A 26,468-nucleotide genomic window follows, 5' to 3' on the forward strand; every position below is an offset into this window, starting at 1 on the left:
AGAGGCCGTTGGCTGGGAGAGAGAGAGAGAGAGAAAGAGAGGGATTGGTTTGGTTTGCGGTGGGCCAGCCGTCTTCCACCAACAGCCAGTGTAGCAGAAGTATGTGTTCAAGCTGGATTACCTCAGGAAGCACCCCTCTCGTCACGGAAAGCAAGACAAACCAGCGGCGAGAAAGATGGTACTGTGGGATTTTGATTTGTTTGATTACGTTTTCAGTTGGTTGGTTGTTGTTGTTGTTTATGTACACAGGCTGTGGTTTGTTTGGCTTCATTTAAATTGTGGATTACCTTTTCAAAATCTTGCTCTATATTTTCAGGAAATTTTAATATTGCAAATATATATATTGATTCAAAAAGTGAAAAAAAAAAAAAGTGATCTGGGCCTCTGGACTGAAGTGGCGTCCACTCGTGCTGATATGTATTGTTCTCAGAAACTGAGTCTGTGTGTCGGGGTGGCGATGTTTCGGAATACCTCAAAGTGGTCAATTTAGTTCCCTGCGCCCTGCCGGGAAGTCAGTGTGAAATGCAGCCACCTTCTTCCTCATGGGGTCTCCCATGTCAGGTTATTCCATCTAGCTTAGGGGTCTCGCATCACACCGTGGCATCTATGGGGGGATTGGGTGTGCAATGAAGTATCTGTTGTGCGTTTTTTCGCCCATGCCTCTGCTTGAAATTTGAAATGCCATCTCGAATGACCAACCCCCACACCTACCAACGGAATTCGCTGTTTGACTTTTTCAGTGTCAGTTTACATGTTTATTTTGCAATCGGGGTGTGTTCATGTAAGCCATGACAGGACCCCCACCAACACCTTGATCCCCCTGCATATTCCTATGTGGATCTTAACATTAATAGCGCATATTTATTGGATGATCGTTGGTATGCATACAGCTCAGCATTACTGTTACCGGGACGTCCGGGAACGTTTTGGAGGTTGCATATTGCTGGCCGTTCCACGTAATTTCACAAACACTCCACTGTATCCGCACCAAATATCTGTACATGCTCCATAGCAAGCCACTGTACATGCTTGCATTGAATGAAATGATCTTAGTTTGAAGCAGAAGTTAATAAGTCCCTTGTGTGATACACCTCATAAGATGGTCAGAGTTCTTTGATAATCTCGTCATGGAAACATATGTTTTTAATGTGTGCACTACTGTGTGTTAGGAAACAACAACATTACACTTCCTTTAGGCGTTAGGTCAGCCAGAATTTCCTGAATGAATGTAGTTATTTTCTGCGTGTGTATGTGTGTGTACGCGTGCGCGTGCGTGTGGTGTGTGTGTTTAACACCTGCCCGCTCTACAGAGGGTGTGTCTACTTTCTGTATAATGGTGATGTTGTTGGAGACCAACTCGGAAGATGTTATGCAAGGATTCAGGCTCATGTCAAATTTTCAAAATGCCCGCCTACCGTCACTCTTGGTTGGAATTGGCAGCAGTGTGTGTGTGTGTGTGTGTGTGTGTGTGTGTGTGTGTGTGTGTGTGTGTGTGTGTGTGTGTGTGTGTGTGTGTGTGTGTGTGTTTGTGTTTGAATGTATGAATGTGTGTGTGTGTTTGTGCACGTACCGCGTCATCATCATCATCATCCTCATCACCATCCAACCCGGTTGCCCGCGTGTTTGCCATGCCGTTAACACCGTAACATGAACTATTCCTGCTGATCCAGGGAGGGATTCTCAGTATTTGTGAGCGTGTTTCCTGTGTTGACCAGGGCTTAAAGACAGAGTAGCTCTTCTTCTTGTCCGGGAGACAATGATTCAGTTGTGGGGGGACGTGAACGGAAACACAGGACAGAGTGCTCAATGGCTCTGTTTGCTGAGCAGCAAATCATCGCCGCTTCGCTGGAACACCTGGATGTCAGCGGACGACGTGTATAACTGCAGTCCTCTGTTCATCCAAGGTGTATCCGCATGTACTGAAGATGTCGCGCACCAACATAAGCTGCTGAGAACTATGCATGCTCTTTTCTTTTTTTCAACTGAAATGTAGTCCAAGGCCTAAGTCAAACTATAGGCCAACTCTATAGGAGCTATAAGGAGAGTAGCAACATTTAATTTAACACATTTTTTTTGTAGTCTAAATTATTAGACTATATTAAACCCTCAGGGTTTAATACTACTTACAGTTTTGAAAAGCATAGGTTTATTCAAGTTTCCTATAGTATTTCATATCGCAGATGTTGGGCCTACTTTCTCCCCACAGGCAGTGTGGCTCAGTGATCTGTTGAACGGTGTATTTATTTGTTAGTACCGTAGCTAGGTAATGATTTCTGGCCCTTTATTATGAAATCTCAGCGTGCGTTACGCAGTCGGGGCAGCTGTGGGCTAATTCTAGATTAGATGAGTAAGCTAGTGAAAGCTAAACCACACTTTAATATAATAACACACCCCGGCGTACACACCCCACAAACCACCCACACAAAACACAACCACTCACACACACAGAACATGCACACACGCAAAAGGAAACCTGTGACGTACCGTGAAAGACAACATGTTTAAGTGCCTTTCTCCCTCATCCTAACTACCTGATGCGTTTTTAAACGACATAAACACAGGTGTGGAAATCTCCTCACCACTTTGCAGTCGTCTTGAGATCCCTGCTCTCTGCTTATCAAGGATATCATGATTAGTGTTTTCTAACAAGCCAGTCACCATTTGCTGATCCCTGAGCTAACTAAATACTTAACTCTACCGTCTGCCTGAACGTCTGCCTTACGCTTGGCCTGGTTACCAGGAGATAGTGTTTGGAGTTTGATTTGGCACCGTTTCATGTCTTGGTGTCTGTGGCATGGCTGTGCTGTGAATAACAGGGTCCAGGTGAAAAAGTGTATCATATTGAATACTGGTTGAGGCATTCTCCATGTATTATGTATTTTCATATAACCTAAATTATTAGAATTTTTAATTATACTTTTGAACTTTTGTGATTTATACTATGATGACCATCAAATTAACTTGAATTGGGTTTATTACAAAGGGTTGTTTTGAAGAACCAAAAGATTAAACAAACCCCCACCGAAAAACAATACCAAATTCAGACAAACTTCTAGAAGAAGCCTTCCTTTTTATGAGTCATAATGACCAATGTTGATGAGGGGTGCCAATCACCTATTTATATTCATAGGTTAGCAGACACATCTCACAACTAGCAGCATTGTGCTCTAACATCTTAGTAATTAGGTTTGCGTGAACATAGCATCTTGTCAGTCACTGCCGGAGAATCTGCCGGAAAATCCCAACTCTTCCAGTAATTTGTGAATGAAACAGTGTGGGCATACAATGTCCATTAACAGAGATTCTACCCCGACGTGACGATGTGAAGACACACACCCACATTGACTATTTTGGTTTCGTAGCACTAATCTAATAATATGCCTTAGCATAGCATAGCACAACTCCTGTAGCTTTCTTGGCTAATCATTCACTAGCTATGCCTTATGTAAGAAGGAATATTCACTAAAGACTCTGTAAACATTTGAGCTTGCTATGCCTCAGTGGCTAACAGTGTTAGTCATCGTAGACAACTTATAGAGGTGACATCACTCAGATGTGGTATCATATTTATGTTAGAGTGTAGCCTTAACCTCACTGAACAGAAGCAAACCGGGCCAAGATTGCAGTGTAAAATCCACCGGGTGCGACAACACATTTTTAGAAGCCTTGCTGACTAATAATCCACAGTTACATCAGCTGGCTAGAGCTTCCTTCATGCCACAAACTCATACATTTAGTCTATCATGGATTCCTATGAAATATAGCATAAAGCTCATTGATATTTTTTGGAATAGAATTGATCTCCAGTTCATTTTTGAGGATATTAAATTTCATTCTGTTTAGTTCAACACTAGGCATTGACTTTAATCAAGTTAACTTCTCAAACATCTCAAGTTGAGGCTATAATGCCCATAAACAGAAATGTTTTTGTTATGTTATAATGAGATTGTTCATTTTATCCACACTTTGATGCTTTGCAAAATCATTTCCTTCTCAGTTATCACACAATGTATCACTTTGGCACACACTGTTTTAGAAATATATAATGTACAAAAAGTAGGCGCTTTCTGGATACTTTGAACACAATTTGCAACAAGTTATATGGATATCACCAGATTAATATTCCAAAATAAAGTCAAGAATGAATTTGCCATAAGACGTTCTGTTGGTCAGTTTTTCAGAAATGCTATATCATAAATTACCATTGCTCCAAGTATTTATTGTGTTGTGTTTTTTAATCTTAATTTCTCCCTCGGCCGTCAGGCCTGTGAGATTGAGATCTGGAATGTGCAGCGTCTATTTCTGGGTTCTAATGGTATTGGAGGGAGACAGAGTCCTCTTTTTTCTTTTGGCTGTCTTGTTTCCGTTCTTCTCCTGGGACATCCTATCTACAGCAACAGGCTCATGGTCGGAAGGGCGAATATTTATATAGATCCTAGGGAAACTGAACGCTAGTTTGGGTATACAAAGCCACGAGAGAGAGAGAGAGCACCCATACATGTACTACGCACTGTGCTGCGCACAGATAAACATCCGATAAAACACAAACATGAACTGACAGTCTTTCAGAATTTGGCAACCCCATTTTTAAACATCCGCATTTCATCGGGTGTCTCAAAAATCGTATTCTTTGTGATCATTGGTTCCAGCTGTAATTTTGTTATTTCTTTATATTTTTCTATGTAATAAAATACTCACACTCATCCGGTCCATGAATGGCCAGTTATTAAACTAGCTTACATGCAAGCTTGTGTGGGCAATTATTGCTCAAGTAGTTCAGAAGTTTAAGAATTGCTCTTGGTTGGCTTTGCACAGCAGAGTTAAATGGCCAGATTTGAGAATGCTACATGATATGATATGATATTTTTGCTATTCATGGATTTTTATTATTTTTGTATGTTTTGTATTTATATATATATATTCATGCAATAAACACCAGAGGCTACCACACTCAGCCATCATTTAAATACTTGACATTTTCCTGGCTAGTATTACCCCTTTAGTCGGACACCACAGAGCCAAAACTGAAAACGGAGCTCACTGTAGCCTAACATAGAAGTAACGGGGGTCAGAAAGGTATACAACTGCTCATATTAAAACTCCTCTTTCTATTTTTTCTTTCTTTCATCTTTCTCTCTAACATTTTTTCCGCTCTTTCTATCTTACAAATAGAGCAGCGAAACCCTCGTCATCAACATAATTTCTCTTCTCCTTCTCCGGCTGCCATCTTGATCCCCTCCCTCATTCTAAGGCTGTTGCTATGCCGTACATGTTAGCTATGCAAACTGAGATCTGACCGGAAGGATGTGAGTCAGACGGCAGTGCCTTGTTCCCTGGTGGCTGCCGGTTCACTGCTTCGTTAGCTCTGATGAGTCGACGATAACGTCAAGTGATCCAAAAGAAAATACAAATATGATTGAGGGCTTGTGGCAGGCGGGGAAACCGCGGGACCAAGTTCTTAGCGCGATATGGAAAATAGATAGACATAATCCCCAACGCACTGTCGCTTCCCCTGAGCAGGTTGTCTGTGTTATTTCTCATGACAGGTGTGGACACTTGGAGAGAAAACAGACAGCGCTAGATGGATTGGTAGAGAGCCAACGTTTGCAGGGAATGCCTATTAATCACAGTCTGTTCCATCTTCTCTTGTTATTCCACTCTGCATATCTTCTGTCTTCTCTTCTCCCGTTATCCTGGAGGTTGAATACGACCAGATCCAAAGAGAACAAACGTAAATAGAACATGTGGCCTTAGGAGAATGTGGATCTTTTTCTCAAATTCATTCTCTTACGGGGATTGCTTTTTGAAACTGTTCTTCACGATGTTATGCATGAGATTTACGTTTCAGTTAATATCCAGTGACTTAGAACCAAAAGTCTTTTCCATGTACCATGGGTGTAAAAGTACATATGGTATGTTCAGCAAGGTTAACGTGAGGGGATTCAATCAGATTTTCCGTTCGTATCACACTAAAACATAACTGAACTATCAAATCATTTCAACTGTGGTTAAATGTGTGGATTTGGGTATAAACGACGGGACCACAAGATATTGTAAGGAAACATTCGATTTGCTGTATCTACTTTTTATTTTAAATATATATGTTAACCAGTTATTAGTCTATTAGATGTAGTTTGTACAGAAATGTATACAAAACCGATTTCATACTGATCGTATCTTTGTGACCCATGAATCAGTCAATCATTTGCCCCCACCATTCACCACCCCTCTTACATTGACACCATTCCTGGTCCCCTAAACACTGTACACCGGGCCGCCCCAGTTTGAAGCCATAGCCGACCCGGGGCCGCTGCATCACGTGGCAGCTTTACATTCACACTTCCTCCAGCGCCCCCCTCCACCCCCTAACAACCACTCCTCCCTCAGCCACATATCTGGACACAGCCTCAACCACATACATTAGCCCTCACTGCAGTGGGGGGACTTGCTTGAGGCTATATAAAGCAGGGCCTATAAGTGGATGGAGGGCCAAAAGGTCCAGGTCAAGGAGAATGTGAAACCACAGAGCCCCAGCGAGCAGCACTTTGAGAGCGGCCTCCTGGCATTCTGGTCACCAGGATGATTTACCGGTGACAATGGTGTGATGGATGAGAGGCCTGCTTGGTTGGTTGGTTGGTTGGGTGGTAGGATGGTTGGTTGGTTGGTTGGGTTGTTAGTTGGTAGTCTTTGGATCTTTGTTTGTGGAAGTGGTTTTGTGTGAACAATTTTAGTGGGTGTTCAAGGTTGGAGATCTGTCTACTCTGAAAGAAAGGACTTTTGAAGCTATTGACCATGACTGTCGAATGCTTTTTCAATAAGAGTGTCATTTCAGAGGGTCATTGTTTGGAAGATTCATCCATCCCTATTTGGTGATGATAAAGTAAAGCCATTGCAAGGAACATCCATTAAAACCTAACATGAATCTTATTTGCATAGCACACAGGAAGCATTCAGCTAGTTCGGAAAAAAGTAGCTTTAGCGTGTCATCGTTCTCCAAACATTATGTTTCAAGCACATGGTTCATAAAGAGGCCTTTAGACCTTCCACAGTGATGGTCACAAAGATGTCTGCAGCCGGCCCCTGAGGGCCCAGAGAGAAGCCTGTGTCAAACAAAAGCTCAAATAACATCCTCTTATCCTTCCATTTTAACTGTGATTGACCTAAATGACAAGTAGTGCGCGTCTTCCAAGCCCAACAACAACACCCACCCACACATAAAAGGCTGAATGTTTGTCTTTTATCAGAGATGTGAAAGACTGTTTGTTGTTCTGCTGTGCTTTCAGAACCCAGACTCTCTGGATAAGTCCATCCAGAACCTTCTGTCGGCCCTTTACCCGCCCTTTGAGGCCACCGCCCCCACAGTTCTCAGCCAGCTCTTTCAGGTCATTGAGGGTCGTTACCAAGGTGACGCCCTCCGATGCCTGATCGACTTCCTGGTTCCGGCCAAGCACATCTTGGAGAGTGTACAGCAGGCTGCATGTGTAAGTCAGTGTCCGTCCATGCACAAAACCATACACAAATGAACACTGATGACAGTTGTCCTCGTTGTCTTTATCAGGATCTTCTTAAACATAGCATACTCCTATATGGTAAATTAGCTTATAGGTTTACTATGCTCCATAGACAAGAACCATGGCCGAGAACCATCCTTTCCCTGTTGCTTTAGGCCCAGTATTCAGATGTGATCTTCTAACAGGAGTGAATCCTTCCCCTGTTGCTTTAGGCCCAGTATTCAGAGGTGATCTTCTAACAGCATTGAATCCTTTCCCTGTTGCTTTAGGCCCAGTACTCGGATGTGATCTTCCTCTGCGAGGGATGGCCCCTGTGTTTGCTTGACCACGTCCTCATCCACCTGGCTCCAGTCCACCCCGTGCTGCTCCGGCCCGGGGACTTCTACCTGCAGGTGGCGCCCTTTGCCGACCAGTCGGCCCGCATCGTGGTGTGCAGCCTCCTGGAAGAGGAGGGGGTTTGGGTGGAGGCGGTCGAGGAGACCCCGGTACCTGAGACGTGCTACCCCTGTCTGTTCACCTCGGATTGGCTGCGGGAGGTCAATCAGGGTCGCCATGGCACCCCCCTCAGCCAGTGCTTGCTCGCCACTGAACAGGGCGTGGTGAGGTTGCCATGGAAACGCGTGGCAGTACCTGACTTTGTGGACAGGCCAAAGGGTGTCAGAAGTAGAATGGCCTCCGTTCCTCACTCGTCACATTCTTTACCTACTGCTCTTTCTCTTTCTGCGCCTGTGCCTTATCTCTCCACCGCTGCTGCTGCTACTGCTGCTGTCAAGACCTCTCCGCCCTTTCTGCCACGTCCTGTCTCTCCTGCCAAGCAAGTTACGCCAAGACCCCCCGCAGAAATCACTCAGACCTCAGCGTCGGACCTCACACAGCAGCCGCCGGCCATCTCCGTGGAGACCAGAATACGTCCTGCGAAGCACGGCATTGCGGTGTCTCTGCGGTTGGTCGACACCAGTGCATCTGTTTCCTCCCGGCTGGTTAAAAAGACTGAGACGGGGCCTAAGCCTGTAGGCTGGGTGTCTTCAAATATCTGGGACAGCCGATGTACCGAAGACGGCGCATGTCCGGCTGCACTTACAAGTTCGGGTATTACCACTACAAGCATCGTGGAGGACAATAATAATACATTCACAAGTCGAGATAAAGGTAAAGCTGTGTTCCCTAGTGTAGAGTCGGGAAAGGAAAAAAACAGGGGTACGATTGTACCAGGAGCAAACGAACCAGCCGACCACGCGAGGTTAGCGGTTGGCGGGGCAGACGGGGACTACATTGACGTGGCACAGGCAGCTATGCTTTTCGGAGAAGTCAAGGCACTTAGAAAAGAAGAACAAGAGGCACGAGCAGCCATGCAACCGGCCCCTCAAAATCAAGCACACATGCAACCCTACGGCAGTGCGCAGGTGCAAGCAGGCCCCCTGGCGCCCCCCAAGTGGCCGGTCGAAATATACCCTCGGGCGCACATACAGTCGCCGAGTTCTGCCCGCCATCCACCCCATGCCAGATCTGGGAACCCGGGAGTGTCATTTAAACCCAACACAGAGAGCGAACCCCTACCCCTTCACCATTCCCAACTTGCGTTTCCCCAAGCCGACGCCCATGGCTCCCCGGACCCCCAAGACCCCTCCCACTGTGCCCGGAGCGTCCAGTTTTCCGAGGGGCCGTGCACCCCCTGCATGAGGCGGAGACAGAGCGGGAAGGTCTCCAGAGCACAGGAGCTGAGGTGTCGCTACAGGGACTCCTACCAGGCGGCCATACAGAACCCGGTTGCTTTCGCCAGGGACAAAGACAAGCTGGAGGCGTTGGGTGCGCTGGATGAAGACGGCGATGGCTCGCAGTGTGAGGGGAGGCAGCCTCCAGAGGGGGCGAGGGGCGATCCGTGGTTAAGCACCCAAAGGAGGTGCTTCAACCCCGCGATGCAAAGCCCACCGGGTGCCCCCGTTTCTGAGGTTGTGTGTAAGGAGTCCGGGGAAATGAACGCTGTCGCACAGTGGCCTCCTGAGCACACAAACGCTGCCAACTGCGTGGATCTCAGGGACAGAACTGCCGTAAAGCGTGACCAAGCGCAAAAGCAGTCGACTGATTCGGGGCCTCCTCTGGACTTCTGTGAGAGGAACACAATGCCATTTAAGGAGCCGAGGGATCCGCACTCTGTTAAATCCTTTGGTATTTTACATGATCCAAACGGGACGAATAGTGAAAGAGGCCCAAGCATAAACACTACCAGGCCCGCGAGCTCAAGTGATCCCAAATGGGGAGACGGAGACTCTGCCAAGCCCGATGGATTACCACCTAATTCAAGTGATGGTTTAGTCAACAATGTCAATATCAGTCAACCGCATGGAGTAATGCAAAGAAGACCAGACACCAGCAGGATACCTCTGGGAGTATCTAAGTGTCCTGGCATCCCGACAAACCAGCAGGAGCCGGTCGAGCCAGATGGAAGATGTTCCTCGCTCTCCACCGCGGTGGTGGACACCTCGGAGAAGTGCGAACTGGTGATTGTGCAAGGCCAGAACGTCAGAAGGAGAGAGAGCACTGCGTCCTGCGCTGAGGTTCCCAGGCTGCATGTGGTGAAGTGCAAAAACGCCACCGCCTTCGGGCTGGTTTCACCCAAGATCAACAGACGAAGGATAGTCACGACAGGTTGGCATTGTTCATCTCTTGGCAGCGTTTTATTATGGCTGTTTGCTGTTCTGTTTCATTGTAGTCTCTCTCTTAAACCTTTTTTGCAAATTCAAACTCATTGTTTAGGAGCTGCACCACCTGCCCAACCCTCAGTCCCACTACCGGGGGCTACCCAGAGTGGGACCCAGTCGAAGCTTTCTTGTGCAGCAGACGTCAAGACGATCCCCCCGCCTTGCTCGGCCCGACCCAGACCGGATCACCTGCCCCTGCCACCCCCTAAGACAGCCATACACCCTCTCTACCAGGGGCTAGCGTGTCTCACAGGTAGAGAACTTGAACAGTCCCAGTTCACACAATGGGAACTGGGACTGAAACACTTTGTAAAGCCAAGCATCAAAGTTATTCCACAATATGATAGATTGATTATCTATTATCAAAATTATGTTGTCATCAGCAAACAATCTCCAATCTTCACACCAACACCGTTTCAGGAGGCAGAGATCGTGCAGGCAGAGCGGTGGTGGAGGTCTATGGAGACCACCCTGGATGGAGATCACCTGGAACGGTCAAAGAACTCTGCCAGATGCTGCTCTACTTCCACACAGTTATAAGGTACACCACCACAACCTGTCCAGAACTCATGCTGTTTGTTAACGTTTAGGATAGGTTACTATTTTTCCGAAGAATAATTAATGAATGATGGAAGGAGTCTATCACTCATTCATAAACTAAAACAGACAAAGTGAAGAAATGCAATAATTCACATCCTATAATGTCCTTATGATTGCAATAAACAAAAAACAATATTTGCATTTACTATGTGTCTTCTTACATGTATATTCTACCATAAAAAAATGGAAAACCAAAAATACAAACCCAATAACCCAAAAATATATATATATAAATATATAAAAAACAAGTATACTAGGATAGGATACGTTATTTAAGATTGTGTACCAATGTGTGGTCTTGTCTTTATTGTGCTTGTATCCAGGCGAGAAGTCAGAGAACTGGGAATGGTGGTGGTGATTGATGCTCGCAGGGCCCCGCCACCCCCTCAGTTCTTCAAGGCCATGACCAACCTTCAGGTCAGGACACAAACACAGCATGAGCATACCTTGGAGCAGAGCAAGGTCCTTTCTAATTGGTTGACGTCTCGTTGACCCCAGCAATAAGTGGTGCATTCATGTTCAAGGATAATGGCTTAATGAGTCAGATACTGTCAGAGACCCATCATCGATGAGGTTGTGTATTGTCCGTGTCCTTTTGACCCTTTTCTAAACTATCACAGTGATTGTTGGAAATCTAAATGTCTTCTACTTACTTCCAGGAAGGAATTCGCCATGCGATAAACAACGTTGTGTTACTGGTGGACAAGGACAGCAATCCTCGGCGGGAGAGATATCAAACAGGAATACAGGTAATTGCCTTGGTTTTACACTCACTGTACCAATGAGTGCCAATATACAGGGGGAAGGCATCCCTTATCTTTGGTTCATCTGCCTATTGTGGTTGTCTCTATGCTTGTTCATCTGTTGTGTGCTTGTATATTCGTTGTTGAATTGAAAACAAATATATATAGAGCGATGTGCTGACTGCGACGAAGACCCTGTTCAAGGCAGTGGAGGCTTGTCACCTGACCACCTACCTGGACGGAACACTACCCTACAGCCACCGTGATTGGCTGGAGCTACACCAGGTGCGACTTCATGTCCTTATGTCCGCATTAGGGTCATTCCCGCCATAGAAGGCTGTATAATGTACTGCCAAAGACTCTTGACCTTACTTGAGGCAAAAGAGACTTGACGTAAGCCTTCACTATTCTATTCAAACGAAAAAGTTAACTTCTTTATTCAGGTTATTTCTTTCTTAAAAGTTTTGAAATACTCTCTGGACACGCGTGAGAGAGATTCTTTTTTCTGAGGTAGTGCTATGGACGTACAGACAAATGTACTAATTGTAAGTCGCTTTTGATAAAACAGCTGCTTAATGTAAATGCTAATGCTAATCCTTCCGCTAGGATCTGTCTTCTCCTTCACCGTTTGAACCTTCTCATGTTTCTACATGAATTCTGTACTCCAGAAACTCCACCTCTTTGTGTTGGATCTCCACGAGTCTTCCAGCCTACTGCTGAGGGCCATCAGGAAGCTGGAGGAGAAGCAGAAGATGGACACTGTACAGGTTTGCAACCTTGTTCTTAAAACCTGCGAGCGCTGCTGGACAGCAAAGCCTTCCACGCGTTACTGTATTAATATGCTGATCAATTGAGTAAGATACTGTAGGGGTGAGGGTGTTGAAGCCGAAAGATTCAAGGTTCAAAAAGCAAAGAAAAGCTATCAAAAAGTTCAAAAGCTATTCTGCCCAGCATTTACTATGCCCCAACAAACGACACTGTACAGCTAGCATGCAACATGCAATTTGAATGGATTTCCTTCAAAAGTATGCTGTTGCTTGTTGTTTTTAATAAATTGTCTGGTTCTCTTCTGACAGGATGTCCAGCGGTGCATCGTGGACCAGAGAACTCTGATGCGGGACGTGCTGGAGGACAGCCGGGTGGGGGCCCTGCAGAGGGAGGGGGGCTCCACCCTGGCCCGGCTGAGGAGGGAGAGCGACCTCAAGTACCCCCACCGGGAGGACTTCAGGTAACCTCCTCAGTGGGTGTCCATCTCCATGGTTCCCTAGTCCTCTGTTCTCAGACCTTCAGCACGTGTGTGTGTGTGTGTGTGTGTGTGTGTGTGTGTGTGTGTGTGTGTGTGTGTGTGTGTGTGTGTGTGTGTGTGTGTGTGTGTGTGTGTGTGTGTGTGTGTGTGTGTGTGTGTGTTGTGTTTACAGTCTAAATCTCAGGGTAATTCAGAGAGATTCAGATGATGATGATGATTATGGTCTCGGAGGAGATATTGGATTGAGGATAAAGATCTCTTCTTGAATTTTCCTTTTAGTCATGTTGCTGCGCCTTTTCAAAAGTCTGTTTTCAAGTTCAAGTTCAAGTTACTTTATTTTGTACCCAAAAGTAGACTTTGTTTGCTGTATAGAGTCCACATATACACAAATGGGAAAAAGACATGGGGGCACATATCAAAAAGTTATTATGTTGTAAAACAACATAATAACTCAGTAAAATTGTTAGTTTGAAAAATAAACAAGAGGTAAATTGGTAAAATATGATTAAATTCAATAAGTCTTTGTTACTTTGTTCGCACATTTTATAAAATATCAAACGCAGAATCTGTCAGATAGATGAGTACAGGTTGGACTTTTGCTGCATGTCACAGACCAACCTTATAATGCACGACACAGTTCCTCACACCGTCACCTCATTTCCTTCTGACCCAGTGACGCGGTGGACTCGGTGACCAGCCTGTACAACTGTGTGGAGGAGCAGGCCCACGTCCTGGTGCAGAGGTCCAATGTGTGCCTGGAACACCTGGAGTACCTGCTCCAACTCAGAGAGCTGGAGGCACACTTCCAGCAGGTACTGTCTATGTCCGGCATGGTCATGACTCATAGATGTTGTGGTATGGTAGGAAAATTGTTTAGATAAAAAGCATTCCAGTTAGGTAAGGCAATTTATTTTGCAAGTCATATTTCTTGAAATTCATTTTACAACCAGACAGCAATCAATAAATCAAATGCTCTTAAGAAATATGTAGATATTATATTTATTTATATATTTTAACAATTGAACAAGCTTTCATTCATCGTTTCCCTATAGGTGACCGTATTACTAAATCCACTTGGTTCTGCTCTCTCCATTGCCTGCTGTAGATCAGGGAGTGGTTCATGGTGGAGGGAGAACACCACCTGCTGGAGGCGGAGAGGGTGGAGGACTGTAAAGAGGGAGTGGAGCAGACTCTGAACAGCTTCACCGCCTTCCTCTTAGAGGCCAATGTGAGTCTGCTCTTGTCTGTTGATGTTTTTGTTTCTCTAGCTATAAATGGCTTTAGTGGCATAGGTTCAGGGGGAATGACACTATACAGTACTATTAAGGGAAATAATTCATTTAAAAAATAATAATTAATAATGAATAATAAAATATAACATGTTAACAATGTAAAACATCATATAGAATGTGTACTGTACTCTCCTCTGATATGAATCGAATCATGAATGAAATAATTTTGAGCTAAATAAAACTCTTTCTCTCTCTGAACCTGGCGACGGCTCTCTGGACCCTGGCAGGACCGTAAGCACCACGCCGCGGCCCTGGTGTCGGAGGCAGAGAGGCTCCAGGGCTGCGGGCTGTCCTACCCTGAGGCCCAGGTGTTCGGCGCCCTGGTCCAGACCTTCCGAGCCGGCCTGGAGAGCTTCCTGGCCAGGGCCGAGGTCTGCTGCCGGGAGCTGCAGGTCATGGTTGGCGTGTGGGACTTCTGTGAGCAGGTCGGTGGGGCCTTTCAGTGCTCGCTGTTGTATTTATAAGGAGGCTCGTCGGTGCCACAGCAGTTTTCTTTGAGTCTGTGGAAAAGTAAAGACTTCAAAATATAAATAAAATCAGTCACTATTAGTTTGCTATAAAAGAAAAACTATTTCTGGAATGTCTCGAGTTCAGTGTTTTGTAGTTGCAGAACTAGAGCGAACCCTAGTTGGCAGTTAATCTATAAAAATCAATCATTGGGTTTTTGATCTATTTCTAAGCACTGACTGACTTTGTTGGTGTGTTTGATTCATGTCATTTGAAGGTTGTAGCCGTCATCGTTATTGTGCTTCGTAGCAGTTTGTGGCAGTAGGATCAAGTGTTCCTATGGCTATTGGACCACAGCAGAGAAACAATTCCTGACCATCTCCTCCTCTCTCATCAGGCCACAGCCCTGGCCGGAGAGTGCATTGAATACCTGGACCAGAACAACCAGTCCGCCGGGCCACCTGCCAGCACCAGCACCACCAGTACCATGGCAGAAGACCAGCTCCACGGCTGCCACCAGCCAGACCCCTCCCTCGGTCCAGACCAAGGTCCACCAACACCGGACCCGACACAAGACGACTGGTCCGCTGCGGGCTACGATTCGGCCATCCTCAAGTCATACCAAGAACGCTTCCTCCGGTTCAGCCTGGAGCAGTTCCAGGAAGTCCGGTCTCAAGCCAGCACCCTGAGGGCCTCCAGGGGCATGCGGGCCTGGAACGTAGCCTGGCTGAAGTGCCAGGAAGCCAGGCAGCAGCTTCAGGAGAGGGTGCAGGAGGTGGACGAGGCCTACCTTCAGCGGCAGTACGCGGCCCTGCTGTGTGACTGCAGGGATCTGGATTCTGACGTCCTCCCGGGTGGCGAGGATATATTCCTACAGTCCACGCCGGGACCAAGCCATCCGCAGTGGGAGGGGGTCATCTCGGGGACGGTAGAGGTGGATAAGAGACGGCCAATACTCGGAAGGAGCAGCAGCATCAGCGTGGTGGAAGCTCACCTCCAGACGGAAAACGCTACTTTCGACAGAACCAACCAGGGGTCGAAGGTCGTCTCGGTCGCACCACTCAGGTGAGGTCTCCACTGTTGTACTGTTATCTCTGTTGTGTCGACCCGGCAAGGCGATGCTTAATATACGTAAATGACATGTTGTGTTCTTCACTGTAAAATCGGGTTTATTTAGACTTCCTTTGTGTTGTATTTACTTTCAAGTTGTATTGCTTTTTGTTGTGAATGTATGCATGTATTTATTAATTTATTGACGCGAAAAACTGTATAAAATCTGACTTTTCATTGATTGTTGGGGGACGTACGGCATTTGGCCAGCAGGGTTGATTTCCGGGTTGATTGGGTCTGATTGCGAGCAGTCAGACCCAATCAACCCGGAAGATCCGTAGTGCTCCAAACATGACTCCCTAGCCCCGCCTGCAGGCCAAACGCCGTACATCCCCCCACACTGACATTTCATTGTTTTTGTACTCTTTGTATTAATTGGTCAAATGTCTCCATCATGATCCGTACCTGTGAGTCTAATCCAGAGCTCTCCCCACAGGAGGGAGCAGGAGGAGCGCGGGATCAGACGGGACACCAGCGGGAGCAGGGCGAGGAGCGAGAGGGACGCCGCCGCCCTCTCCCAGTCCCACACCGTGGGCTGCCAGTGGTTCCCGTGGGGACGGCGAGGCCTGGCGGCGCGACGCTCGCTGAGCGAGGAGTCCTGCGCCTCCTTCCCCCCGCCCCCGCCCGCCGAGTCGCCGCCCCCTCCGTCGACGCCAAGTCCGACGCCGCCGCCCCCATCGCCTCCGCCTCCACCTCCGCCCCCACACGCCCCGTCGCCGGCGCGGGGGCGGAGCCCCTCGTCCTGCTCCCACCACGGGACGCCCTCGGGCCGGATCCTCCAGGAGGCCCAGATGTTCCAGATCTCCCGCCACGGGAGCTTCTGCTCCCAGGAGTCCTACCAGCAGGCCTACCGCCTTGGGGCCGGCGACGGGGCCCTCGGCGGGGCCAAGCACTCCAGCCTGCCCAACCAGAGGTGTGAGGGGCCGGCCAGCCCTGGCGAGGGCCCCAGCAACTCCCTGTGAGTCTGACGGCGATGGCCCCGAGTGGGTCTTTGTCTTTATGTCGCTGAGAAGCATCCATAAGCGTCGATCAATGGAGAAGCGTAATCAATGACGTGTGTGACCACATAAAGGTTTTTGTCTTATTTACTGATGAGTATTTTAAAGATTTTGGTATTATATGATCTGTCATGTGCACCTTGTTCTTTGTCTTTTAGCTGACAATGAAGTACAGGTATAATTCTATTTTATTTAATACTCATTTTTACATTTTACAGTCTATCGTACTTCATCTCATAATGGTAGACTGATGAGGGATATTGAAGATGACAATCTTTTTATTTCATCCTTCATTTAATGTAACAAACCCAGTTTGTCACATTCATAATCCTCCAAATGCAAGGGCTTTCATCAGTGTCTCCATTGTCTAATCTCTTTCGGCGAAAGATAGGGACTCAACAGACTTAAATTTACCTTAAAATCGTTGAGATCACCACTTTAAGTTCCTTCATGAATCATTTTACTTTTATTTTCCTTAATAGATCTCTTGATGCCTCACATATGTCACTTAAAAACATAAAAACGTTTCTTTTAACATTCATTCAACCTTTTAACCCGTTGAAACTCATCACCATATACAGCCATTCAAACCTCCTTAAAGGTTCAATATTTTACCACCAGTTGTGAGTGTGATTAGCCATTACAGAATGTTTTGAAAATCTGCCTCGAGTGACATCAAAAGTGGCCGTATCCACCTAGATGTATGCTGGATAGATCCGTCTACCAGCCTACAGTGGACTGTAGCAAACGTTGCTCATCTATCCGTCATTCATTTAGGTGGACACACTCACTTGTGATGTCACTAGATTCTTGAATAGCGGCTCTAAATCACAAATGTCCCCTAAAAACATTTTAAAAACCTGTTTATTTCAAAATTCATTCTACCCTTAAACCCATTGAAACCCGACACCATATACAGCCATCCAAACCTCCTTAAAGGGCCTGTATTATACCACCCGTGGTCAATGTGATCAGCCATGACCAGCTGTTTTGAAAATCTGCCTCTAGTGACTTAGCAAGTGGGCATGTCCACTTAGATGTGCGCTGGATAGATCAGTCTACCAGCCTTCCCAGTGGACTGTAGCAAACGTTAATCACGGCTAATCACACTCACACCTGGTGGTTAAATATTTCACCTTTAAAATCTTCGAGATCACCACTATATATTCCTACATGAATCATATATAATTTTTTCTTAATAGCGGCTCTAGATGCCTCACATATGTCACTTAAAACCATAAACAAACATTTCTTTCCACATTCATTCAACCTTTAAACCCATTGAAACTCATACTGCCATCCAAACCCCTTTAACCTCCATGTTTGGATCACCGTACTGACTGACGTGTCTTCCCCACCCTGGGCCGCCAGGCGGCTGCAGCGAGTCATGGAGGAGCTGGTGCACACGGAGCGGGAGTACGTGCGCTCGCTGGGCTACATCCTCACCCACTACCACCCCCTGCTGGAGAGGCCCGACATCCCCCAGGACCTGCGGGGCAAGCGGGGCGTGATCTTCGGGAACCTGGAGAAGCTGTACGACTTCCACGCCCACTACTTCCTCCCGGAGCTGGAGGACAGCCACAGGGAGCCGGCGCTGATGGCTCGCTGCTTCCTGAGACACGTGAGCATCTGGGGGGGTGGAGGTGGTGGTGGTGTTGGTGTTGTGATGAAGATTGTCCAGTGTCTACGTGCTTTCGAAAACACAGCAAGTATTAACAGAGCATGTTCATGCTCTGTTAATACTTGCTAACACTGTATTACATTTACATTGAGGGGATTTTGCTAACAATTTTATCCAAAACGACTTATAACCATTCATTAACTCATTCACACTCCAATGGAGGAGTCAAACCATGCAAGGCGGCAGCCAGCTCGTCAGGAGCAGTTAAGGTGAGGTGTCTTGCTCAGGGACACCTCGACACTCAGTTAGAAGGAGCCGGGGATCGAACTAGCAACCTTTCCGTTACCAGTCAACCCCGCTTTACCACCTAAGCTACTGCCGTATAAATTCTCTGGCTCTTTCTCTCGCACTAAAGCTCCACCCTGTAGCTATTGGTTCTGGAGTATTTTTTTTCGGGAAATGGACTAAGGGGGGGGGGGGGGCTACATGGTTATCATAGTAGTGGCCAATCAACAGGTCAGGTGGCTCATGTACTCATGTAGAAACCATCTTCGTTTTTCTTTCTACCACAGTGTGAGAGTTTTGGCCTGTATGCGCTCTACAGCAAGAACAAGCCCAAGTCAGATGCCTTAATCCTACATCGCCGCCATGACATCTTCAAGGTGGGATCCAACTCACGTTCTGTTCTTTTTCCTTTCTTTCTGTTCATTGAATTCCTGTCCAAATACTGCTCGTCATTATTGAATGAAAAGTGCATGCACTTTAAGTGATCTTGTTATACTGATGTGTTTATTGATTTTCCTTTGGGCCTTATATAATCAAACAGATGCCTCAATATCAACACCCAACAATTGTTTTGGGGTTACCCAGAGTAAATTACCTTAGATGATAAAGACATGAAACACATACACAAGATCTTAAAACTATCACTAGAGGGCGCTAACATACGTCATGTTTCACATGTGCTCCACAGAGGAAGCAGCAGGAGTTGGGGGACATGATGGACCTCTCCTCCTACCTGCTGAGACCCATCCAGAGGATCAGCAAGTACAGCCTCCTGCTGCAGGACATGCTGGCCCTGGCCCCATCGCCCCACGACCCGCAGTACCAGCTCGGACCAGCAGGGAGCGCTGGCTCACGTGTTCCCGATGCGAGTGGCGGCGACAGAGAGCGGGAAAGGTTAGAGATCCGAGGCGCCGCTGATCTGGTGAAGTTCCAGATGCGCCATGGCAACGACCTCCTGACCATGGATGCCATCCAGGACTGTGATGTAAGATTTAATAATGGTAGACAGTGTGACAAGTGAATTACACGCAGGTTTTGTGAGAGTTTCCCAAAAACCCTCTCTTCTCTCTCTCTCTCTCTCTCATGCTTTCCCGCCTCTTCCCATCAGGTGAATCTGAAAGAACAGGGCCAGCTCATTCGCCAGGATGAGTTCACCGTTTTCTTCCGGAAGAAGAAATGCATCCGCCGCATTTTCCTCTTCGAACACCTCATCCTCTTCAGCAAGACCAAGAGAAACGACGTTGGCAATGACGTCTATGTCTACAAGCAGTCCTTCAAGGTCTGTCAAATGAACCACAACACCCTTATGTAGGCCTACAATGTTAAGACAGTTGAGTCCAAATTCATATAGTGGATGTTTTTTTAGGCTGTGATCATTACAATTTAAAAAAAGTGAGATAATTAACGTTTCTCTTTGTACTGTATGTTGAACCTCAATACAGTGTATAAGTACATGGTACATACATTCTAATGAAATACAAAGGAAACAGACAAGACATGTAGACATGTATATATTAAGCTTTCTTTATCAAATAATGTTTTTTGTGGCCATCCCAATATCCACTCTGTCCCTAACTCCGACCCCATTACGGCTCGGGACACCCAATTTGGGAACCACTGGACGAGACAACTGAATGGCCCTATCCTCTTCTTATCCCTCTTCTCCACCCCTCTCCTCTCTGGTCACCGCCTGCCCTTCCCGGACAGACGTGTGACATCGGGATGACCCAGACCTCGGGGCACAACGCGCTGTGCTTTGAGCTGTGGATCCGCCGCAGGAAGAGGGAGGACACATACACCCTGAGGTCCCTCAGCCTGGAGGTGAAGCGCGCCTGGACCTCCGACCTGGAGCGCATCCTCTGGGAGCAGGCCACGCACAGCAGAGGTGTGTGTTGGTGTGTACGTGTGTGTGCGTTTGTGCGCGTGTGTGTGTGTGTGTGGGTTGTTGTGTTTTTTTTTTGTAGATAGATAGATAGATAGATAGATAGATAGATAGATAGATAGATAGATAGATTGATTGATTGATTGATTGATTGATTGATTGATTTTGTTATCATTTATTCTATCCTAAGGGGGAATTAAGGTGTTATGACAGCTCCCATCAATAACACAAACTATTGTGTTTTCGATGGGAGTTGCTATTTATTTTGCTATTGATGGTAAAGAATGACTTATGAATGACAATGGAGCAGAGGTGTGTGACGGTTCGTGACTGCATGTGTGTGCATTTGTGCTTGTGGGTGTGTGTGTGTTCTTGTTTAAGATAGATTGATAGATTGATTATGTTATAATTGATTCTATCCCGAGTGGAAATTAAGGCAGCTCACATCAAAAACACAAACTATTGTGTTTTCAATGGGAGTCGCTGTGTTTATTGTGCTATTGATGTTGAAGAATGACTTATGAATGAACATGAACCTAAACGTTTGACATGTGTGTCCCAGAGCTGAGGATGCAGGAGAGGGTGTTCATGGGGATGGGGAGGAGACCCTTCATGGACATCCACCCCAGCGAGGCTGCTATCTGTGACAGGGCCGTGCCCGGCACTCTGTCTGGGAGGAGTAAGCACTCGAACACCCCACCGAACAACACGCTATGTACACTGTAACACACCAGGTCTCAGTGGCTGAGTGAGGAGCGTTTGCCCTGCAAGGTGTATCAGGGTAGAGGGGCAGGACGGTGTGGTGGTGTGCCCCCTAGTGGCAGGGGCTCCTGCCACTAGGGGGTGGTAGAAGAATCAAAAAATATATATATATATTTTATGCATTACATTCCCACGGGCCCCCCTCTGCCTTACACCCCCAGTCCGGCGGCCCTGGGTGTGAGGTCAAAATGAAACCACATTTTTAAGAAAACTAGATAGAAAGTCCATCCATGCATACAGACATTTGTAGTGCCAAACCACGATATTACCTTCAATCAGAATCAGAAATCTTTGATTGATAAATCCTGGAATCTCTCGTCCTATGGGCAACAGTGTGTTCTGATATAACAACACAAATACAATAAGCCAACAATTCTATGTTTGGAATGACTGCTCGGACTGCTTACAAAAATGTCATAAATCCTTCTCAAAATAGTATTTACCAGATCTTAGCCGAGCCGAGCTCCAGTTAGGTTGGGTTCAGGTACCTGAAGGCCTGGCGTTGCCGTGTGATATTGATGACGTCTTATCTATGTGTGTTGTCAGTCCCTGTGGCGTATTGTTCACACAGGGGTTTAGAATACCCACGGCCAAACTCCATCGGCTCCGGCAGCACCGCCTCCACCACCATCAGCCAATCGTCCTCCTCCTCCGGACGGGGCTCGCTGCCTCCCATTGGCTACCAGGGAAGCCAATCACAGGGGGCGGAAGGCCGTCACACCGTGTGCTCCTCCTCCGAAGCACTGGCGGAAAATGAGCTGAACAATCTTCATCTCCGTCAGCATCACCTTCATCAAGACTGTGAGAAGAGGAAGATTGGGCGTCTATTTCTACGTATGTTGACTTGTTTCTTAAGTAGATATATATTTATATAATATGTAAGATTATCATTCTGTAATGTATGCAATTAATGAATACAATTATTCACGTGTGAGAAACAGTTTAGACCAAAACCTGCATTGAAGCATTGTGAAAAATGCATTGCTTTCATTCATGTTTTGTGATCCATTTCTGTTATTGTTATATTTTTACCAGTGGACAGCACAGAGTCCTCGGGAGACTGCATCAGCCCATTCAGCAGCTCAGAGCACAGCTGCCTGTCTGCCATTGGTGGAGAGGTAGTGGACTCCTCCTCCTCCTCTGTATTTGCATACAACAGCACCAAGGCCCGCCCACCGCTCAGTCGGAAGCCCAGCCTCCGCATCAATGGCTCACCGGCAATGATCAGACGAAAAGCAATGAGTCTCCTCCAATCCTCAGCCCTGGCCACCTCTCAGGTAACGTAACATTGTAGAAACGTGGGTCTGGACCAATCACTTTATTAAATCAGGTCAGATTGGTCCATGTTATCAAAGATGTTCTTATAAGAAGGGGCTGAATATGGGAAGTGACCACCAGGGGCGGATAGCAAGACACATATGCATTATTTTATTCAATCTTGAACTCTTTTGATGAAAAAGGCATTTTTCAAAAAATAAATAAAAGGCATCACTTTCAGGATTTGTATTTCTTCATGCATATTCATGAGGGTATGGCTGCATGCCCAGGGCCGTAGCCCAGGGAAATTAGTGAGGTACAGAATTGGCCTGTCACTAATCTCCGCCCATAGAACCCAGATGAGCCAATGACATTCCAGCCTCAACTATACTCGGACATCAGCTGGACAACTCCATTGAAAACAACAGGGAGGAGGCATAAAAACAATTGAATGTTGGATTTATAAAAGAGTAAAAAAAAATTATCAATGTGCTTGGGGTACATCATGTAACACGGTGGACAGTCGTTATCACGAGAGGCTGCAGAATGGGTTATATTTCATCCCTTTTCCCAAGCCCAACGGGACAAGAAAAAGTGTGTAATGTGGATCAGACTGTGTGGCAGGCCTGAATACCAACTGAATTTATGCTTGTAACCTTCTGTATTTATTTAAAGTTTTGATTACACCCCTACGTAGCATAAGGTAGTCCCTTTCGATTGCCTCTGGAAGAAATAAAACCATTTTTTGCCCAAAACTTCTCCAAAACCTGCTTTGATATACTGTCAGCTGTCAATTTTCAGATGTTTTTGTTATCTAGTCTGGTTTGTTTTTCCGTTTTCGTCATGGTAAAGACAGGGGCCTGACTAAGCGACAGTTCAATTATCACCAAGGTCAGGCCCGGACCTCAGTGATCTCATTGCTGGCTACGGCCATGCCTAGTCTCGTGCCAGACATCGCCAGACCAGTTTGCAAATGCTTATCAGTCTGGAACCCGTTTTCCAGACTGATAAGGGCAGTTATCAACATGGTTAGACTAAAATAAATCAGAACACAATTTGATAGACCTGTAACCTGTAACCAATCCGATAAACTTGGTTTGGTTTACCAGACCTGTAAACCAAACCAAGCAACGATAAATAAGACGTATTGCTCTCTTCAGAGCGAATGAAACACGATTCGTCTGGTTCCCGATGGTGTATTCAAAATAACCTGTGAATTGCATTATTTGCTTAGAAGCAGAATGATGCCCATGCACAGCTGAAATACAGATTCTCATTTTATAGCATTTGCCCCATTCACCCCCAAGCATTCTTACACTGTTTAGCACTCTGCCCCCAGTGCTCAAGCATGGTACTGCATCCTTGTTCCTGACACGTTAGGAGTGCCATAGCTCTCTTTATAATAGCTCTTATGTAATGTGACATACCAAGGACCAAATATGTGATGCTGACGTATGCTCTTCTTCACACCAGGGTAGTGAGATCTTCATTGGGAAATCAACAGAGGTTTAAGCTCTTGATGACCCTCTCAAGGTAAGATGTTATGCTCAATGATCTTTCCTGAAATCATTTGTTAACATGCAAGTTATAATGAGCGACCAGACAGGAACGATTTTGATGTGTTCAAACAGCTTAGCACTGTGTATGATCAATAATGTTGAGGTTAATGATTGTTTCTACAATAAGTATTTTGTGTCTATGCATTTCTTTCGGATTTTAGGTCCTGTCTCCAACCAGACCTGACCCTGAGTGTGCTGAATCGAGCAATTTAAAGAGGTCATTTATTTCCCATCAACTGCCACTCATTTTATATTATTATTCCAGCAAATGTCTGCTGATATTTGTTTTCCATTTCACAAATCCTCCCAGCGATATTGGACTATTTGCTCTTAGCTCATCCATTACATGAAGCGAGTTCCTACAACGATGGGAACTTTGTGGTTGAGGGGAGCGAGGACATCAGACTGCATCCTGACAGGACAACAGGCCATATGATGGTGTATGGGAGCCATGTTGCTCTCTGGCGCTCAGACACAGTTCCTCTTACTTTTTCAATCTCATCATGTCCCGATGTCATGGCATGTACAGTTTTTCTCTTGAAACGGTTTTGTGGAACGGCTGGTTTGATGGACCATGGGGGTCTTTGACAGTTGGGGATGCAGAATTTACAGCATTCGGTTCTACTGTTGGATTGTGAATGTTTTACAAACAACATCTTTGTCAGAGTACAGCTTATGTGTTGGATCTTTGTACCACGCAGTATACTGTATTTCACGTTTGCAACATTGTGTGCGTGTTATTATCAGAGATAATTTCACCTGCCTGATCAAATGGCAACCTTATGTAGGTAAATTCAGCAAATGTATTGGTGTTCGATTGCATTTTTCTGTAAAGTTTGCTTGGATTTTGTTGGATCCTCTGCTCTGTACCCTTTTTTGAGATAAAGGGAACAAAGAAGATTATTTATTTAAATTTAAATAGTTCTTAATATATACTTTTTATGAAACCTCAAATTTGGTGGTTTTCTCTGCTATTTTTTGTATTGTTTAGAATCCAAGATAAATACAATACGTCTTTAAAGGCTAATACAAGAACTTTAATACATCAACAATTTTATAAATAGACAACATTTAAATACCTGGGTGGTTGGTAATACCACTCATTACCTCAATATAAAGTCATAAATGGTCAGCTTATATACAGCTATATTGTGTGCCAATGCCTTCTAGCGACTGAGTTTGGTGACCACTAACAAAAAAACATTTGGGTCAAAAACCACTTATTTTATGGGTCCAAAGATGGTTCCAAACTGGATCATTTACCAGCATTTCTCCTCATCTTAAAACCAATGATATTTCTTTTTCATACTTTCATATTTGTATTGTGTTTGTAACAGTTGTTATTTTACAAAGAAGGTTTTATATTACTCTTTGTAACAATGCCGTGTCTGATGTTCATCATGGCATGTCCGTTCATATTTAAAACCACTAATATCACATTGCTCCTTCCTTCCTGAATACCAACTTAATTTTTATAAACGTCAGTTTGCTTGCTTTTTTGGGGCTTTTGTTTGAGAGTCATATTTTATTTATACAACCACTACAGGTAATGCACTGATATGTGCTTTACAGAGTGATTTAAATCAAATTATGCAAAAACAATAATTGTATTTCATTGTTATTTCTTTGTATAATCATAATTATTATCATCATTATTATTTTGTTTCTTTATTGAACACAGACGGACCACCTTTGTACACTTTTGCATGAGGATGTGATACCAGATGGTCACGTTAGCATACAGATATGACCCCTAATTGTTCCTCAGAGAGCCACATTAAGGGGAACGACACAATAGTACGTAGACAGTGAAAGTGGAATTGCGCAATGGCATTGCCTGGATCTATGTATTTTAGTCCCAATATAGTTAATTCACAAAAACATTTTTTAATCAGTATACACTTGTTTATTATCAGGCGTTGTTGGCATGTGTGGCATTCTGTATTATTTGTTGTATTCTGAAATAGTTTTAACTAGGGTTTTCACACGATCCAAACCCCATTTCTGTTTTTGACAGATTACATTATTCAAACAAATAAACAAGAAAGGAAGTGTGTCTGTAATGTTTCAATGTTGTTATTTAGTTCAAACGAAGACATTTAAATGTTATTTATATCTATAGATATAAAGATTTAAAGGAAGAGGACATCTTTCCATATTAAATGTCTGACCCTTTCTTTTCAATGAAAGCATCATTGGAATTGGAACATTTCTGGACTTTGAAATGTGAAATAAAATAAATATGAGATATACATTTTCTTTGTGTGTGTGTATCTGTTACTCATTGTATGCAAAGTGTTTAGTTTCATAATAAACCCCCAAAAAGTTAATTATTAGTACAAATAAATAATTGCACACATATGAATACATATCTAATTATTCGCACACATTCAAAGAAACCTGACACCTACATATAAGTCTTCTTTAATGTTAATATATCACTGTGTCTAAAAATA

General features: G+C 45.2%; 1 protein-coding gene across 1 annotated transcript; it reads left to right on the forward strand.

Annotated features, from left to right (window-relative positions):
- Positions 1-26,253, forward strand: si:dkey-65j6.2 (uncharacterized). Its single transcript, XM_056598599.1, has 25 exons — positions 1-178; positions 7,284-7,481; positions 7,781-10,157; positions 10,266-10,463; positions 10,631-10,751; positions 11,134-11,227; positions 11,470-11,559; positions 11,722-11,838; positions 12,222-12,320; positions 12,630-12,781; positions 13,473-13,611; positions 13,905-14,027; positions 14,319-14,516; positions 14,936-15,603; positions 16,085-16,606; positions 18,018-18,267; positions 18,840-18,929; positions 19,241-19,537; positions 19,661-19,831; positions 20,260-20,437; positions 20,997-21,113; positions 21,743-22,030; positions 22,232-22,473; positions 23,927-23,986; positions 24,174-26,253. Exons 1-24 carry the CDS (start codon positions 176-178, stop codon positions 23,963-23,965), a joined length of 6,771 nt encoding a protein of 2,256 aa, XP_056454574.1. The 5' UTR covers positions 1-175; the 3' UTR covers positions 23,966-23,986; positions 24,174-26,253.
- Positions 26,254-26,468: the final 215 nt, after the last annotated feature.

Source organism: Gadus chalcogrammus, chromosome 1 (assembly GCF_026213295.1).
Source record: "Gadus chalcogrammus isolate NIFS_2021 chromosome 1, NIFS_Gcha_1.0, whole genome shotgun sequence".
Lineage (NCBI taxonomy): Eukaryota > Metazoa > Chordata > Actinopteri > Gadiformes > Gadidae > Gadus > Gadus chalcogrammus.

Excerpts from the sequence above, each read along its gene's own strand:
- si:dkey-65j6.2 (XM_056598599.1), top strand. Across the intron at positions 11,560-11,721 it reads GATATCAAACAGGAATACAG|AGCGATGTGCTGACTGCGAC; the intron begins GTAATTGCCTTG and ends AAATATATATAG. Across the intron at positions 19,832-20,259 it reads TCTACAAGCAGTCCTTCAAG|ACGTGTGACATCGGGATGAC; the intron begins GTCTGTCAAATG and ends CTTCCCGGACAG.